This window comes from Bidens hawaiensis, unplaced genomic scaffold (assembly GCF_021521415.1).
Source record: "Bidens hawaiensis isolate Kalapana, Puna unplaced genomic scaffold, B.hawaiensis_p1.1 tig00002343_1, whole genome shotgun sequence".
Taxonomy (NCBI): domain Eukaryota; kingdom Viridiplantae; phylum Streptophyta; class Magnoliopsida; order Asterales; family Asteraceae; genus Bidens; species Bidens hawaiensis.
The window spans coordinates 946,503-961,290 of NW_027491127.1; the positions used below are offsets into that span (position 1 = coordinate 946,503).

Here is a 14,788-nt window from a genome sequence, read left to right on the forward strand (position 1 = left end):
ACCAGGTTTTTTTCGGGTTTCGGGTAGGATAGGGTCAGGTTTTGACCAGGTAAAGATGGAACCAGTACCGGCGGGTCCAACTCGGGTATGGAGAGAAACCCAATACCATGTCATGCCCATGGGTCGGATACAGATAGGAACTAGTTCCGAAATTGGGTTTTGTGCACCTTTGTCTCGTGGGATTGAAGTTATACAAAACTCCTACTAATGGAAGTGTAAAAAAAAGCCCCCAGAGTGAAGAATTGGGTTTCAATGACTTAGCGCAGCCACATTTGACGAAGAAATAGATGTCAAGTGTCAACCACTACATCAAAAGTCAAAAGTTCATGTCATGTCTATATATTGGTCCCTCTCGTTTTAGATATATTTTAAAGTGCTTGTTTTGCCCACGTTCGTGACTGTTCTCTATGTTATCCAAAGACATAGCACGTGCCAATCGTGACAAAGATTTTGTCAAAAGTTGACTCTTTGACCAATCTTTGGGCTTGTCGGCCCAAAGTTCAATAAGCAACTGTAAAATCTAAATCCTCAAGGTTTTCCTCACTTTTCTTTAGAGCCTTAGAGGTGCATAAATCAAGTATTTCTAGAAACCAGAACAAATTCCTACCCGGGTTTTTTCAAATCAGGTATTTGCCAGATATATTATAAATGGTTTACATAATGCATATTCATCAGCCTCAATTACACTCAAAACTCATAATCATGTCAAGACTCATCAATCCTAACACATAAAGTTCTCATATCCTTCAGTTTCAAATTCACTCGCAGTAACAACTAAACGACTACAAAGTATATAAGATACCGTCCAAATTTAAAAGACAAGCACCAGAAACATAAAACAAACAGTTTATAAAAAATTGAATAAAAAACAATCATTAAAGATCAAACCTTTATCATGAGTCAAGAAAGCGTCTGCAGCTTCCTCAATCGTTTAATTGCAGGCGAGGTCGTCTTCATCACCTTCCTAACCTTCATCTTCTTCTTCTTCGCCTTCTTAACAACAGCCGGCATCTCCCTAACCGGTCCAGGTGGCACGCCTTTCTTTAACGCACTTCCTCTAGGCGTAACCGACGGCGGGATTCTAAGACTTTGAGGCGGCAACGGACTTTGCGGCTTCCACACCAAGTTGTTTTTAGAAAACCTAACTTTTTTCGCACTCTTTTCACCGCTTTTCAAGGGCGGTCCTCTTTGTTCGATAACGTCAGCGTTGTTTGCCTCGCGACGTTCAACGCTCTTTGCTCGTTTTCTCTTTTTCGTAGGTTTGTTACTCGAAATGGTGATTGTCGATAAGTCTTCATGTAAAGTTGACTCGCTGTCTTTATCCATACCTTCTTCTTCCGCTACCTTCTCGAACTCCTTCTGATTCGAACTGAAAATCTCGGTAAATGTAATATCATTAGTCTCGTTCGTAATAATCATGTTACCGTTACCATTATCTGCATTCTCCTTAACCTCCGTCTTCTTCTTCTTCTTCTTTGAAGACTTCTTAGAACCACTTTTCGGACCCTCCACAATCGGGACCAAATCTGGAACCTCCTCATCGACATTATCAACGTCAACCGTCGGAAACTGAACATCGACACCCGAAGCTTCCAACTCCTTCTCCAACTTCACAAACTCCTTATTCAACCCAAACAAAACCTTCCGGTTCCCTTGAAAACACTCGCTCGACGACCCGAGCTCATAAAACCGACCCGCAAGCCCCAACTTCAATCCCATCATCCCCAAATTCACAACCTTACTCGCCACATCACCATCACCAACCCCATTCCGCTTACCCTCGAGCAAATTCCTTCCATGTTTCAACAACTTATCGAAAACCCGACTCTTAATTTTCCCAACCAACACCTTATCTTGACACACACTCATCGTTTTAAGCAACGGACTCAATAACACGTCACACACATCCCGCTTAACGGGCAAGTACCCTCTAAGCTCCTTAACAAACACCGAGGCGATATGATAATTAACTCCATTCCCTAAAAACTTCCTATCGTTCGCTAACAACGACTTGTTTTCATAAATCTCCATAACCCGTTTACACAATTCGATATCCCACGCGTTCCTTTTAAGCAAATTAAAACTCGAGTTAACGAAAAACCGAATAAGTAACAAAAACTTATCTAACCTAAGGACATCGATACCGGACCACTCACGGCGTAAAGTGGTTAAAAAGCCTGATAAATAATTAAGTGCTAATGGGACGTCTAGGGTTAATAACATGTTTGAGAGTTTGGTATTGAGATTGGTTTGTACGGGAAGCTTATCGGCGTGCCAGATGCAGTAGAACAAGCCTTTCCAGAGCTTGTTCATGTCTTCATCGGAGATATTGGGTTGTGATGGGAGCCAAGTGGTGAGGTGTTTGAGGGCTTTGGACCTTGTGGCAGTGTTGCAGGAGGCGAGGTTACGGATTGGGAGGTGTGACGGTGGTTGTGCGATGGCGGAATCGGTGGTGGTGGTGGTGGTGATCTCCATTTGGGACTTGGGGATTGAAACCCTAGATTGTGAATGTTGAATGCGTAGTGTGGTGTGGTGGGCTTATATTTGAATGGGTTGTTGTGTGTGACTTACATGAATGGTCCCTTGAGTTTGTTGAAAATGTGGAGCAAGCGAGAGCCCGAGCTTGATTAGGCTCGAGTTTGGCTTGTTTAACTTTTACATAGCTCGAGCACGGCTTGTTTCGAGCCTTAAAAATAAGCTCGAGCTCGGCTTGTTTAACTTTCACTGAGCTCGAGCTCGGATTGTTTCGAGTCTTAGAAATAAAGCTCGAGCTCGGATTGTTTCGAGTCTTAGAAATAAAGCTCGAGGTCGGCTCGTTTACTCTTTATTAATTAATTTTGTATACATTTATACTTTATCCGTCCCATTAAAATAGTCTATAATTCTTTTTTTATTTATCGAATTACAAATGTCCACTTTCAAAATTTATTAGTCAATTTTCAATTTTACCCTTATACACACACAACTAGCATTAATAAACAATATTGATGGACCCAATTTCCAAGGTTATTACTGTTATTTACTAATAAACAAAAAAATAATCATTTAATTTACCTTAAACTTTGTGTTTTTCAAACCATGACACCTAAAGAGGGACGAATGGAGTAATTATTTTTATATTTTTTTAATTATAAATTTAATATAATAATATATATTGTTGAATTACTTTTTTGTACATTATATATATTAATTGATGACTATTGTATACATATACACACACGTATATATTATAAAATGTATAAACACGATAGGCTCATTTAGCCTCTCAAGCCGGCCCGAGCTCAACAAGTGAAAATCAGGCTCGGACTCGTTTATTAAACGAGCTTACTTTTAAGCTTGAGCTCGGGCTCAACCTAGTTTAGGCTCAGCTAGTTGGCTCGATCAAGCCTTTTTACAAACCGATCTCGAGTAGTTCACGAGTAGCTCGGGTCGTTTGTATCCTAGTGGAAAGTAGTAAAGATATTATCTTACTAATTTCTTTGTAAAGTATTGCTAAAATGTTGTGATAACTGAAAATAAAAGTGTTTTATAATCGGAAGAAAAATAATAAACATATAAAGCATGAGTATCGAGGGTTTATAGTGATTTTGATGGATTTTAAGTAGCTCATCTTCAAGAGCTTATGCTTACTATTTTTCAGTAAATTATCATATCGCCGCGGTGTTTATAATCTGCAAATTCTATTTTACAGTCTCAAAAAATCATGTTCGCGTTTTTTCGGTTATCTTCCGTTGATCATGTCCGTTTCGTTACGATTGATAACCGGTTTTTATACTCACCCTACCTATTGTGTGTTACTAGAATCCACACTTTCAAATCATACACAGAGAGAACTATACTGTCACAATAATAGTTTATTTTATATTCAAACATTTTAATTTAAAAATTCAAAACAAAATCTATCCAAAGCTATGAAATCAACTAGAAACTCGAAAGAAACATTAAACCGTCTTAAAACCAAACCAAGTCAAATTTAACAAATCGTGAAAATTCTGAGGGATCAGCCACCCCTTGAGACTAACCACAAAGAAGTCGAATCATGTCGGCTAATCTGCATCTCTGTTGTCACGAACTAAACTTCTTCGACGACATCATGAGCCTTCTGAAGCCCGACCAAACGTGCATAATCCACCCACCTGTTTCAAACATTTGAAAAACTCCTATTAATTAAAAAAAAACAGATAACAAAATTATACGACGAAATATTTTAACGAAACTTACAATAATGAACCCAAATATGTGTTTCCTGTCCTGACAATAAAGCAGGCTGCACTCAACATTAACTTGTGTTGGTGTAACAAAGGCTCTAGAAGCCGTTGTTCGATTACACCTGCCAGAAGTTGATACCTGTCCCCAAAACATTTTTTGTAAGATTATTAATTTTCCATCTTCAAATTATCAAATAATGCTAATAAGTTAAATTACCGGAGATTGCTAGAAACCGCCATATAAACACCGTATCCCACACTGGTGGCTAAAACTGGAATATTCTCGAGCTCATCATCAGTCGATTTCTGAACTGCCTTTTTAGCATTTATCAGTGTATTTGTCATAACCGTGCCAACCTGTACACCATTTTCAAACCGATCAGAAACTGATGTGAAACGAGTCAACCCGGCCAGTTACCCAACCCGCCACATTTTGTCGGTTCAAGATAATATGAAGTGTATATGGATAGCAAAATACCAGTGAGGATGCAGTGCCCACAGCAAAAAGCTTTGACCCGTTACGCTGAAAAATAAAAATTAAAACTTTAAATATATGAATGATTATTTAATATTAAAAAAAAGAATCATACGGCTATAGCGCCCAGTCTCTGAAGTAATGTATATGATGTTCCACCCAAAGCAATCTGAAAATGATCAAAATAATATTATGTAACAAATATTCAAGATAGTTAAAAGAATTAGCATATATATTAAAAAAAGAAGAAGAAGAAGAAGAAATAACCTGGAATGCGTTATCGGGACAGTTGTAAAAGAACTTGGCAATACGCCCTGCATTTACAGATATGGCAGGTCGAAGAGAGACCGTAGGGGCAGGAAGGTAAACAAGCATGAAATCTGCGATTACAGCCATCACCTGGGCAAAATACAAAGTGGGTAGGTCAGACGGGTCGGGTCAAAATGGATTCGGGTTGAAACATGTCAGGATAAAATCTTTTAAACGAAGTGAATTTTTATTTGACCCGTTTTTTTAACCTGTTTGACATGTTACCGTTTTAGCTAAACTTTTTATTTGGCCCGTTTGAGGTAGAAGTCATAGAACACAACACAACCCGGCCCGATCCATTTATTAAGTAAGTTTGTCAAAAGTTATCAATGTCAAAGAAAGCAACGCAACTTGACTCTACAACTAATGTTTGATTGTCTAATACTCTGATGGGGTCATTTTGGATTTTTGGTTAAGTATTGTCTTTTTAACTTTACAATTTTGTTCTATAAACAACAATTTTTCATATGTTCCTAAATTATAAGAATTACTAGAGTAACAACCAATAATTTTAAAGCCTACATTTAATATTTAATGAATTAGGAAAGAAGGTAAAAAAAAGTGTATGTATTCAAGAAAATTCGGTATTTTACTTTTTTTTTATATGCCAAGAACGGATTATTTTATCAATTTTCTCTAAATTCTACAAATAACAAGAACGAGTTATTTTATCAATTTTCTCTAAATCCTACAAATAAAACAAGCACACAATGATAGAATATATAAAGTCTCTATTTATGAAAGTGACCTGTTTTGGCACATTCCCAACCCGCCCCTCCCGTTTAACTACCAAGTAACAATTTTTAAAATCTGCATTTAATAAATTCAAAAGAACTTGAGAATTTGTGTATGAAAATGTAATCAAGAAACTTTATAATTTTATTTTTATAATAAATGCAAAGACCAAAACGACAACTTTTATAAAGATTCATTTCTTAGAAAACTAGCAAAGCGACCCGACCCAACCTGCTCGATCCATTTATGAAAGTGACATGCCGCCAACCCGCCTTCCCATTTTATTACCTTAACTTGCCATCCATTGAATTAAAGCTGTGAACTTGTCAAAATGTAACGATTAACATACCACATCAGCAAAAACAATTTCCAGCTCCTTGGAGAAATTTTCTTTGCGTTTTTCATATTCTGCAAGAGTCTGTATACATACATCAAATAAGAAACTATAATAAATTGTTGTCTAATTAAATATATTATAATGAAAAGAGACATATTGAAATATACGGCAATTTAAAGAATAAAGCACATTTGTGTTTAGAAAGACAATAAAAACAAGATGAACCGAGTCTAAAACAAAGAAAATCAGTCGGTAATTATAAAGTTACAGTCACTTCAATATTATTTTTAGCCTTGGCATAACCTTAGTCATTTAACTATGCCAGAACAATTTGAGAACTCTAATCCATCTTTATATCTAGGAGAAAGTATAACACTATGCATACGAGAGTACAAATACAAATCGTTTGCAAGACTTATCGAAATGTATATATTATGGCACTTCCTCTGTCCTATGAAATTTACATATGCTCTGACTTTGATCAAACTTACGAATTTTTTTGCTTTTTATTTATCTTACAAACCTTTCAATCCAAGAACCTTCAAAATTAACTAGCAAATATCCATATATGTTTTGACTTTTGAGTCAAAAGAGTCCATGTTTGCCTGCTGAGTAACACATTAGACACCACCATATACAAATCTTTGTAACTAGAAAACGCCTAAAGACGCATTGAACCAAGGCCAAACGGTTTGGATTTAAAGAGCGAGGCGCAAAGAGAGCTGCATCCTGGACGAGGGTATTTTAAATTCACGTACACAAGACGCAAGATATTTATATAAATTTATTTATGTTTCTCATAGAATAATAATAATAATACTAACAATAACAATAATAATAATAATAATAATACAGTACCTTAGTAAACATCCCAACGCCGCATTCCATGCCAACTTTGGCCAAGAACAAATCATCCGCCAGCAGCCGCTCTTTAAACCCACCAAACTGCATCAACCACTTCAAAAACGGCGACGTTTCCATCTCCAAATACCTCTTCACCACAGATCCCGGTATCCTCCCCGCCTTCACCCCCGCCGCCAAGTCCGCCGGAATATTCTCCAACGTCCGACCCACCTCCGCCAACACCATCATCACCTCCGCCTCATTCCCACCACCACTGTTTCCTTTTCCATCACCACCACCACCACCGTTATTATTATTATTATTATTGTTATTATTGTTTCCGGTACCATCACTGCCGGAAAATGCTAATAGTGGAAAGTGGTTGAGACGGTGGGTATTATTATTGGTGGGTTTGGATATTGATTTGAAGGAGAGAGAGGATGATGGGTTGAATCGGAATGATATTATTGGGATGTGGGGTTTGAATTTGGAGTAGTCTTTTGAGGAGGTGTAGCCCATGGATGACATCGCCGCCGCCGACATGGTGGGGGTCGTGGTGGTGGTGGCGGTTGGGTTAACTGTTAGTTTCTGAGTGTTGTGTGTGTCCACTTGGGTTGGTGGAAGGTGGCTGGCAGAGTATAGGTGGGTTTATTATTAAGACATATATATATATATATATATATATATTTTTTAAATGAAACAAATTTGCTAGGTTATACGAGGTGATTTAAAAGATCGCTATCATTCGGTTCAATCTAGTCGTACGAAACTCTTAAGGTTGTTTTCTATGGTAGGGCATCGAAGCTCCTCCAAAATGTCACGTCATTATCAAGTAGAAAACGGGGCTTCAAAGCCTTTCTCCCTAACGCCTTGTTGTGGTTTAAAGCCCCTCGAACGCCCCAATATATATATATATAAATATATATGTGTGTGTGAGTGAGAGAGAGGGAGAGAAAGAGAGAAACATGAGGAGGGCCCACAAATTTTTACAAATGCGACGGGCGTTGTGAAGCCGACACCCCCTTGAAAGCCCCCTGGATCACGGGCCTCGACAGTGTTCCATGCCATCCGCGCCCCTTTCACGCCCATATCAAAGGGTCTAAGCGTCTTCAAGTTATCTCCAGTTCTGAGGAAAGCCTACTCGCTTGAAGGCAACTGGTGGTAAAATCTGAACATATTCAGGATCGAACTAGAGATTATAAAGATTTTAGTATATCTTTATTGAGTCACACATACCCTATCCAAAATGTTGTTTATGGGATTGAACATGAGTCTATATTATAAAAACCCAGACTTCCTACCGATATAGCACATTAAAAAAGATATTATAATAATATAAATATAAATAAATATATATTTTATAAATATAATATAAATAAATAAATGGAGAGGAAAAGGTTAAAAAAGACCACGTGCGGAGATTTCGGAACGTGGCAGCTAGCCACTTGCAGTTGATACTGACGGTGTTTCGGTCGAACCAACAACCTGGTCTTTTGACAAGTCTTAAATTGGAAATTTAATGAATCAAAAATTAGTTGTATGGCATTGGTTTCATCGTAATGGTTTGGGTTTATACCCTAGTTATTATAGTATCAATAAATGAGTGTTATGGTTACTCAAGGATTGGAATCAAAGGAAAAGAAATGGAGTTTGAATTAAAATATGTTGGAGAATTGTAATTTTGTTTTTTAACATATAATCATGTTTTAAGAAAAACAAAAGGAACTCTTACAAGATTAATCAAAAGAAGTTGCAAGATGGTGATGGCTTGGCGTCTATAAACACTTATGTTTATCAAGACTATAGTAATCTTATCTTAAATATATATAAATGAAACACTTAAAAGCTCTTTGGTTGTTCTTTATATTCTCTCAAGCCATTAGATTGTTTTATTTGTAGGTTGCTCTTCATATTTTCTCAAGCCACCAGATTGTTTTATTTGTAAATTGAGACTTTTCATGCATCTGACTCATTCACGGGTATGAGTCTCGCCAAACTCAGATAGCCCTTAAAGGGGTTATAACATCTCATTAAACTAAAAATTAATCTTCTTAAATACTCCCTCCGTCCCATTATAAGTGTCCTAGTTTGACTTTTCAAGTTTTTCTTTTGAAACCTTGACTGTAAATATTTTTTTTCGTGTCATATAATACTTGATGAAAATTATATCAATGTAAAATACATTTAAAACTCAATCCATTCATATATTTTACATCAAGTATTCTATAACACAAACATAAAATATTGTCGGTCAAAGTTAAACAAAAAAGACTTGAAAAATCAAACTAGGACACTTATAATGGGACGGATGGAGTATTTGATATGAAATTCTATAAATAGAGATATACTAAAAGTTAATATCCATTTTTTTTAAAAGATATCATTTATAATTAAGAAACAATATTATAGTAAAAAAAATAATAAGCGAGTCATAGGTCTCCCAAACCCTGATAGCTTTTAAACCAGTTTATAATATTTCATCAATTTGTTAAACCCTTTGACCATCATAACCTATTAACCTAAGTAGTTTATTAATTACTTTACAATATAATAAATAAAATTAAAATTCAAAAATATATAAATATTAGAAACGAATAATGTAAAGCAACTCTCATAATACGGGGGATAAAAACTAGTTATGCATGTATATAAAAGGAATTTCACAATCATGCTATTTTAACGTAAACATTTTTCATGGATACATAGATCATTGCTCTCTGACAAATTATCCATGTTCAAACAATCATTTGAGAGTCAACTTCAATACAAGTATACAACCCTCCTACAAATTCCCCAAAGTATATTAACCTACATAGGCCTCGTTTTACATGTAACGTGGATGAAATCACTAAGAGATATCAAGTATTCATCTACATTTAACTTGTTAGCAAATATCCTTTGAGATTTTGGAAACATGTAAAACATTTTCAACATTAGAGCATACCGTGTAGATAACCTTAGTTGTATTGTTTCAATCCCAATCTTTGTTCTCTAACCGTCTTCATTATATGTCACACTTCTCAAACCTAACATGATAGTTCATTATATAAAGTCTAGACTACCAAGAGAATAAATATATAAGATAACTTTAATCGTTATATACCATTCAGAGCAATAGTTGTTTTTTGCGATGCCTCGCACCACTAATAATGTTTTCATTACTCCTTATGCTTCATGCTTAGATTCTTTGTAGAACTCCTGACACTCATGATATCATATCCGGTGTCATCTAAATTTGAAATTTCATACTAGAAAAGTTAACATTATGTTAGAACATAAAAAGTTGTTTTATTGTGTCAACTTGTTGCATTCTGCATTTTTTTTTGTTTATGCAAAAAGCATGTATGGTATTAGATACCCTTGTGCCTGTTCTCTGCTTTCTTGCCACACAAAAGAAGGTAAACACCCTTCAAAAACTTAATTGTCAATCCTCTCTTTATCCTTTGACAAAAAAGACGAACCCATTTTGATCATTTGATTCTTTCTTTTAAATATGTCATTTTAATCATAACCCATTTTGATCACAATGAGTTTTAACTAGAGTGATACTTTTTTGTACAACCTGTATCAAGAACCCGCTACATGATCCGGCCCGTCCGTTTTTATTAGCATTACATATTAGGTACTCAAAAATCATGTAAAGACAAATTGTTTTCTTGATATCAAAATTTATTTTAATGAATATATTCAAGTTTAGATGACACTTGCTATAAAATCATCTAGTTTTGTTTGACAACTTATCTCTAAGATTATAAAAAAATGTATTATAAAATGTCACACCCCACTTTAGGGCCTAGCCGTGTGACCAATAATTGGTACCTGTTTTGTAAATAATCAGAGTTGCGGGTTTTAATTTAGCGGAAGTCTTTAATAAATTACTTTGAAAACTTAGTAAAATCTCGGGTTTAAATACCCATTTTGATATTTCAAATATGTTTCTTTATAAAACATAACTTATAATATTTTCAAATAAAATATCCTAGCCATCAGATAGCATCTAATGACTATACTCCAATCTTCTATTCCTTCTTGCTTGTCTAACCTTTCTTGTTTCCCTGTAACATGGGGGGAAAATACGTCAGCACAAAGCTGGTGAATAACGCTGACTCTAAAATCTCTTTTCAATACCTTTGTGAAATCAACAATAATACCTTTGTGACTACTCATTAGGCACCCAACTAAATTGGGATCAAATTACCCTAAGTACCATGTACAAATAATTATATACACAATATCATTTCTCTGAATAGTCCCGTAGACCTTCGGAGGCATGTTGATGATATGCATGGCCTCGGGGAAATGCCGAGTCACCATGAATGTTTGGATCCAGACACATGTATACTCTTAATCAGAGTGTCTATTTCTTATTATTGTACACAAAGTTTTTAAGGATTCGTAAATCCTATGCAAACATTCTGACTCAGTATAAAAGGTTAGGGGCGTATTCACCTGTTCTGTTTATAATCAGTTTCTTTTACTGATTCCTGTTTTCTGATTCTTCTTCTTGCTTTGTTATTTCGGACCTATGGTACGAGAATAACCTTTGTATAAATAACTAGATCAACGATCTAGCTTTAGACCTTTAGTCTATTTTGTATAGCTTTAACCTTGATAAAAACATTTGTTTATTCAAAACATTTGGACCTTTAGTCCCTTTGTTTGTTCACCAATCATATGATACGTTTCTTCTTCGAGAAGAAACGTATATACTGAGTTCCTTCTTCAAGAAGAAACATAATTTCTTTAACTATATTCTTTTGAATATTATATTTCTTAGTCATAAAGAAATACTATTTAGACTATAACCTTCACTTAAGAAAAGTTATATAATACTTAATCATAATCAAGGTTTGGTTATACATCCGACTATGGTCTAAGCCATTTATAATAATAAAATAATAACTTAGGCAGAACCCCTTACCTCGCACGGGCATTCGGAGTTATATATTCCTAAGCTTATACGAGCAACACTTCTACTCTATGCACGTCTATCGAGGCGTTCTTGATGAACTCCTCTTGGCACACATATCGATATTCGGCACACAAACCGAGGTAGAGAGAGTTGTTTTAGAGAGAGAGTGGTTGTGGTGTATGGGAATGAGCCCGTAGCCCCTCCTATTTATAGCCATTTTTGATTCCCATTGCGGTACGCGATGGGCTCCTTCCTGACTTCATCGCGTATCGCGATGCCTAGCTTTCTGTGGTCATGCCACGTGTCGCCACGCGGCCTGACACGTCTGCCACGTGTCGCCACGTGGTCTGACACGTCTGCCACGTGGTCTGACACATTTGCCACGTGTCCCGTCGTGCTGCCACGTGTCACCAGAGAGTGACACGTGTTGATGTGTCATCACGGTCCATCGCGGTACGCGATGGCCGTCTTCTTGGACTCATCGCGTAGCGCGATGGGTCCTTGGATAATATTTTTCAGTTTTAGTCCCTCGTCTTTTGGTAGCTCGTCATATCGGGGTCTAACTCTCGTTGTCCAAAAATACTAAGGCGGCTCGCGGCGATGCGAGCGTGCGAAGTGCAAAGTGTGCCATCAAAGCGCCACATTGCGCCCAACGCCCTTCGCCGTCGCCGTCGTCCTCGTCCTCGCCCGAGCCCGAGCACGTGAGCGTGCTCGTCGGGTGCTACGCACCCTCTGCTAGGACTACTTGATGCATGATATTCATAAAAGAATATTACTATGGAAAATCTCTTCTTTATAAAGAGCTTCCATTTCTTTACCACTTTCCATGTGGGATGGAGTTTTCTTTATGTAAGAAGATTTAACTTAGGAAATATTTTTAATTCCTTATTTTTCTCATATTTCCTTATTTAATATTTTCTCATTACTTATCTTGAGATTATTTTTGATCCCTCAAACTTTCCTAAGTTGTCAAATTTGGATCAAAATTTTGGGGATGTTACATAAAATGCATGCAATTTGTAATACTAGTATAAAATAAACATTAACTTTATGCATGTTAGGATAAATGCACCCCCAATCGTGTTTGAGACACGTTGAGTCCAATCTTTCAAAGATATAGCAACGTATAGCTCTTAAACCACAACCCGCGTTTATCAAGGTAGTCCACATGTACCTTCACTATACTCTATCGTGTAAATTATGACTGTAACACCCCAACCCGACAACGGTTGACTTGCCCACTTATATGGTAATTAGAATCAAGCATCTTTCCATTAAGGATTTGAAAATTACATTAATGGAATGATGTTCGATTTTGATTACCGTATAAATGACATGTCAACCGTCTGGGTGGAGTGTTACAGTGATGCTATCAGATCCACTCTTGTGTTATTTGAGATGGTGGGGCCAACATCATTGAGAACGATGAGTCAATAAAGAATGGGGGGGGGGTTGTAATCATGTAAGGAAGATTAACATAGCCTATTTTAACAACCTAGCCCAATCCCATTTTGGTCGTGGCCACGAGAGATTCTTATTTCATAAGACACTCCCCGCCTCAAATATCGTTAACGTGTATTGGGTGCTTAATGATGGTGGAGTAGATGAAAACTCCACAGTTAGAGTGCTTAAGTGGAAGTAGTACGATAATGGGTGACCTTCTAAGAAATCTCTATCAGGGCAACAAAAAACAAATATGTGAGTTCCCTAATAGGTAAAACAGACAATATTAGAGGTACGAGAAATATGATGTTACAATAATACACATAATTAAAAGAGAATTATATAGGATAACTTTGTTGTGTTTCTATAGTATATATTGGATAGTATGTTTATTAGGGCTTATCACGGTTCGGTTCGGTTCGGCTATTAGGCGAAACCTGAACCGAAGTAATCAGTTTCTTGAATATACAAATCGTTCGGTTTTTGGTTTTCTGGTTATTTTCGGTTTCGGTTCAGTTATTTTTGTTTTTTTTTTCAATTATGTGTAGACATTGCAAAAAGAAAATGAAAATGCATATTTTAAGCTTGTATAAGAACGTATTAGAGCATCACATATGTATTGAATTAAAAAACAACAAATAGTCATGTGTTACGTCATACGTGAAATTATACGAATACAAAGTTGTTAAATAGAGTTTAAAATTCAACAAAGTTCTCAATTAAAAACATTATAAATTTAGCCTCAATCTTCATTCATCATCTTATTTATCTTTAAATTTTAGTCAATTCCTCATCATCTTGATAAATCACCATCAATCGGTTCGGTTTGGTTCGGTTTTTTTAAAATGGATAACTGAATCAAAACCGAAAATTCGTTTTTTCATAAAAACAAAATTTAATTGTCGGTTATGCTTCGGTTCGGTTATTTTTGGTTAACACGGTTATGGTTCGGTTAATTCGGTTTTCTGCTCACATCTAATGTTTATTATATATGTGTGTTGTGCAAGGTAGACGATAACCATAACCCTAAGACTCTAATACAATGTAAGATAGTAAAGCATCGTATTGATTAGTACTTTGTAATGCTTTACAAATTACATAGAGAACATAATACATTCCCTAAAATCTAAATACATAATGGCCAACAAGCTCATAATAATAACCCTAGTATATATATGAGAGATGAGCTTAGTATTCTAACACAGTATTTTGTACACATTATATAGTTCCTTTACATGCATTCATCTTCAAGTCTCAACATAGTGATAATCATCACCAAGTGGGATCAAAGTTTATTTTTCTAAATGGTTAAAAAAAATCTTTTGTTCATATATCTATCGTGATAGATTTTTAATTGGGTCGGATCAACCTTGTTACACATTGAAAAGAACATATACCCCGAGTCGGGCCCATCAAGAAAACTCTAATTAGAATTGAATAGAAAACGTATAATTATATATAAAAACGAGTACACTATTGTTATATAGTTAAGACTTAACGATAATAGCTTAAATATATATATATAT

General features: G+C 35.9%; 2 protein-coding genes across 2 annotated transcripts; both read right to left on the reverse strand.

Moving 5' to 3' along the window:
- Window positions 1-745: 745 nt before the first annotated feature.
- LOC143618932 (uncharacterized) lies at window positions 746-2,494 on the reverse strand. Its single transcript, XM_077090983.1, has one exon. The coding sequence runs from the start codon at window positions 2,473-2,475 to the stop codon at window positions 901-903; it is 1,575 nt and encodes a 524-aa protein (XP_076947098.1). The 5' UTR covers window positions 2,476-2,494; the 3' UTR covers window positions 746-900.
- Window positions 2,495-3,839: 1,345 nt separating this feature from the next.
- LOC143618857 (protein RETICULATA-RELATED 4, chloroplastic-like) lies at window positions 3,840-7,467 on the reverse strand. The gene is made up of 8 exons (XM_077090930.1): window positions 6,923-7,467; window positions 6,077-6,145; window positions 4,951-5,082; window positions 4,799-4,852; window positions 4,687-4,731; window positions 4,426-4,565; window positions 4,222-4,347; window positions 3,840-4,136 (listed from the first exon to the last, which is right to left on the reverse strand). The coding sequence occupies exons 1-8, from the start codon at window positions 7,448-7,450 to the stop codon at window positions 4,073-4,075; spliced, it is 1,158 nt and encodes a 385-aa protein (XP_076947045.1). The 5' UTR covers window positions 7,451-7,467; the 3' UTR covers window positions 3,840-4,072.
- Between the last annotated feature and the right edge of the window lie 7,321 nt (window positions 7,468-14,788).

Excerpts from the sequence above, each read along its gene's own strand:
- LOC143618932 (XM_077090983.1), bottom strand. The coding sequence starts at position 2,475 with ATGGAGATCACCACCACCACCACCACCGATTCCGCCATCGCACAACCA.
- LOC143618857 (XM_077090930.1), bottom strand. The coding sequence starts at position 7,450 with ATGTCGGCGGCGGCGATGTCATCCATGGGCTACACCTCCTCAAAAGAC. Across the intron at positions 5,083-6,076 it reads AAATTGTTTTTGCTGATGTG|GTGATGGCTGTAATCGCAGA; the intron begins GTATGTTAATCG and ends TATTTTGCCCAG. Across the intron at positions 4,853-4,950 it reads GTCCCGATAACGCATTCCAG|ATTGCTTTGGGTGGAACATC; the intron begins GTTATTTCTTCT and ends GATCATTTTCAG.